General features: G+C 57.5%; 1 protein-coding gene across 1 annotated transcript in view; it reads left to right on the forward strand.

Annotated features, from left to right (window-relative positions):
- ARHGEF11 (Rho guanine nucleotide exchange factor 11) overlaps positions 1-2,914 on the forward strand; it is a 61,139-nt gene extending 58,225 nt beyond the window's left edge. Inside the window, exons 39-41 of the mRNA XM_015429552.1 lie at positions 113-396; positions 1,929-2,112; positions 2,269-2,914. Coding sequence (XP_015285038.1) covers positions 113-396; positions 1,929-2,112; positions 2,269-2,315 — 515 coding nt within the window. The 3' untranslated portion in view covers positions 2,316-2,914. The remainder of the gene's footprint in view (positions 1-112; positions 397-1,928; positions 2,113-2,268) is intronic.
- The last annotated feature ends 291 nt before the right edge of the window (positions 2,915-3,205 follow it).

Genomic DNA, 3,205 nt, shown 5'->3' on the forward strand with positions numbered 1-3,205 from the left:
TGGGGGACAAGGCCGGGTGTAATCTGCAGCCAGGAAGGTGGGGGGGGGGCTCCTTGAGACGTTTGCACGCACGCACGCACACCCCCCCCCCAAGGGTGTCTGTCTTCCGCAGGGAACTATTTCTACGTCAGCTTCCCAGGCGTTGCCGAGTCCCACACAGATGCTGGCAGCCCGTGCCCCCCGGAGGCCCCAGGCCCTCCAGGCCAGCAAAGGGCCGTCTCTTCTGCCGCACCCCACGTCTCCCAGCGACACCCCGGGAGGAGCCCCCAGCGGTCGAATGCCCCTGACGGCTCCGTGCCTCCGGAGCTGCCCCCCTCCTCCGGCCAAGTGGCTCGGGACGTGGCCGTGATCTTCCGGACGATAGAACGGCTGACGCGGAAGCTGACCAAGCTAAAGGTGAGGAGGGCGGGGGCGGCAGCTGCCCGTGGGGTGGGCCACCCTGACCATGGGGGGGGGGCTGTTGCTCTGTCTGCAGTCTCCCAGGGGGGTGGGAGAAGGGGGGCGGAAGTGGAATATTCCGGGGTGCATCCGTACCCCAAGGCCAAACCTCATTGTGCCGGGGGCAGAAGGCGTTGTGCTCGAGGCCGTGACAACTTCCCACGCTTGAAAGCGCTCCTGGGCTGGAGGAGGCAGACCCATCCCTCCTCCTCTTTTTTTTTTTTTAAGTACCCGAGGGTACACCTTTATTGTTGTTGTTTTTTACATTATATACTACAAACATACAGACAGACAACACCCAACTACCCCCAACAACATATAACATGAGACTTTTATCACTTCTTCTGCTTATCAAATTTCTAAATTCATTATCTGTTTTGCTAAGCTTATCTTTTCTACGTTCTCAAATTGCTACATTTATCTATCAGTTGCGTTTACATTATGCCAGTCATAGAATCTCTTCCAAGTTTTTTGAAAAGTCCATTCTGTACCGGCTCTCATCTCAAGTGTCAGTTTGTTATTTTCCGCCATTTCATCCCTCTTCTTTTGCATAGTGAATAACCCCACTGGTATGGTTCTTGGTGCTTGGTGGGGATGTCAACAGTGGGAGGGCTTCTAGTGTCCTGGCCCCACTGCTGGGCCTCCTGATGGCACCTGGTATTTCTGGCCACCCTGTGACACAGAAGAGTGTTGGGCTGGAGGGGCCATCGGCCTGACCCAACATTGGCTGCCCTTTTATGTTCTTTTCCAAAGCTGTGACATTAAATAATGTGAAACAGAACCGTGTTTGGAACCCAAGATATTAGGCCAGGAGCACCCCCTCCATGGATTCTAAAGGGAAATGTCTGTCTGCGTGTGGGTGGGTGTGACGTGCCGTCGAGTCACTTTTGACTCATGGCGACCCTCTGAATTAATGTCCTCCTCTGAAAGGTCTACTTGTTCGACCTTGCCAACCGAGGGCCCTCCTGGCTTCCTCGACTTGAGTCCCTCCGTCTCCTGTTGGGTCTTCCTCTTCTCCTGCTGCCTTCCACTTTCCCCCCGGCGTTATGGTCTTTCCCCGTGACCAAAGTGACCAAAGTACGACAGCCTCAGTTCGGTCCTTTTAGCTTCTAGGGATAGTTCAGGCTGGATTTGATCCGGAACCCAACCCACCGATTTTGGTAGTCCGTGATATCGGTAAAGTTCTCCTCCAACACCACACTTCAGATGGGGGAAACATCTAAAGTCAGTCATTTCTGTCGTGCGTGGTAGCTCGGGGGACGTGGCGTGCTGCTCTAGAGGTGACACGTTGCCCTGAGGGGGACGTTCCACCCGCCTGCCCCCCCACTGTGCGCCTTCTCCTGCCCAGGGTGCAGCCAGGTGGCCAAGTGTCCCCGTGCTTGGATCCTGTGCCGGGTTCAGGGAGCCCTCTGGCCACGGAGCCCCCTTCTGAAGGCCCCACCCCCTCCCTCCCTCCCTCACCGTGCCCTCTTGGCTGGCTTCTGCTGCAGGATGTCGAGGTGGCCCATCACCAGCTGCGACGGTCGCTGAGCAGGGAGGCCTCCGTGGACGGCCCCTCTGTGGCTGGGGCACCCCCGGGGCCCTGCGAGACGTCGCCAGGCAGCCATTGCAACCCGGACGGCTCCCGTGACCCGTGGCCCTCCCTGCAGTCCCCAGCAGCAGCCGCTGAGCCTGGTAAGGAGAAGGGAGCTCCCCCCTCCCCATCGCCCGGCAGACGGTCTGACCCCCTTCCCCTCCGTGGGGCCCGGGATGGTCGTTGCAGAGCTCCGGCTGGCTGCCGTGGCTGGCTGGCACCTGCTGCTTCTTCTCCCCTCTCTGCCTCCCTTCCAGGTCAGCTCCCCCCCTGTGCAGACAGCGACCAAGAAGTGACCCTTTAGGGAACCGGCCTTTTCTCGAAGGAAGACTCAACGAGGCGGCTCGGGCTGTCTCCGCCACACACACACACTGCTGGGGCGGGGGTGTGCGCGTGTGTGTCTCCCGCCGTTTGTTGGGATGGACTGCTTGGGACGCAGCCTGCAAGCGGCACGAACCCACCAGGAGAAACTGGAATCCTCACTGCTGGTTTAATTTAAACTATTTTTAAAGCGATACTGGGACTTCCTCCCATTCTGCGATGGACAGCTGGTAAGACCTGCCAGGGGGAAACTTTTTTTTTTTTGCCCGTTCAGGGCGAAGGGAGATGGTCCCTGCTGCCCTTGCCGCGCATGTCTGCTCCGGGTCTTCGGCTCGGCTCCCCGACGGCATCCCTCCTCTCGGGCCGGAACCTCTCCGTATCCTGCAGACTTGCCGCTCCCCCCACCCCCCACCCCGTACATGAAAGCTGGAATATATTCTGTATAATTGCACTTTTTCGGGGTGGTTTTTGTTTCTTCTCTCCATGCCTCTTGGAGAGCAGCCAGCTGCTTCCAGACCTTCAATTTGATATAAATATGTATGTATGTGTATTGAGTTACTGTAAATATAAGGATAGACCGTTGGCCTTTTTACTTTTTTTTTTAAAAAATTGCCCTTCTACCCTGTTTGGTAACTAGCAGATATAAAGGCTTCTGCCCTCTGCCACCCTGGCTCGATTGGGGAAGGGGGTTGGGGAGCGGGTGCACGCCAGCCAGGTGGCGGGGCCGTCTCCCCCACATCCCCTCAGAAGAGAAGAAGAGGAGGAGATTGGACTTCTACCCCATGGCCCTTCACTACCCAAAGGAGTCTCAGAGCGGCTTACGATCTCCTTCCCCTTCCCCTCCCCACAACAGACACCCTGTGGGGTAGGCGG

This window comes from Gekko japonicus, unplaced genomic scaffold (assembly GCF_001447785.1).
Source record: "Gekko japonicus isolate JY-2015 unplaced genomic scaffold, Gekko_japonicus_V1.1 scaffold358, whole genome shotgun sequence".
NCBI classification, from domain to species: Eukaryota; Metazoa; Chordata; class Lepidosauria; order Squamata; family Gekkonidae; genus Gekko; species Gekko japonicus.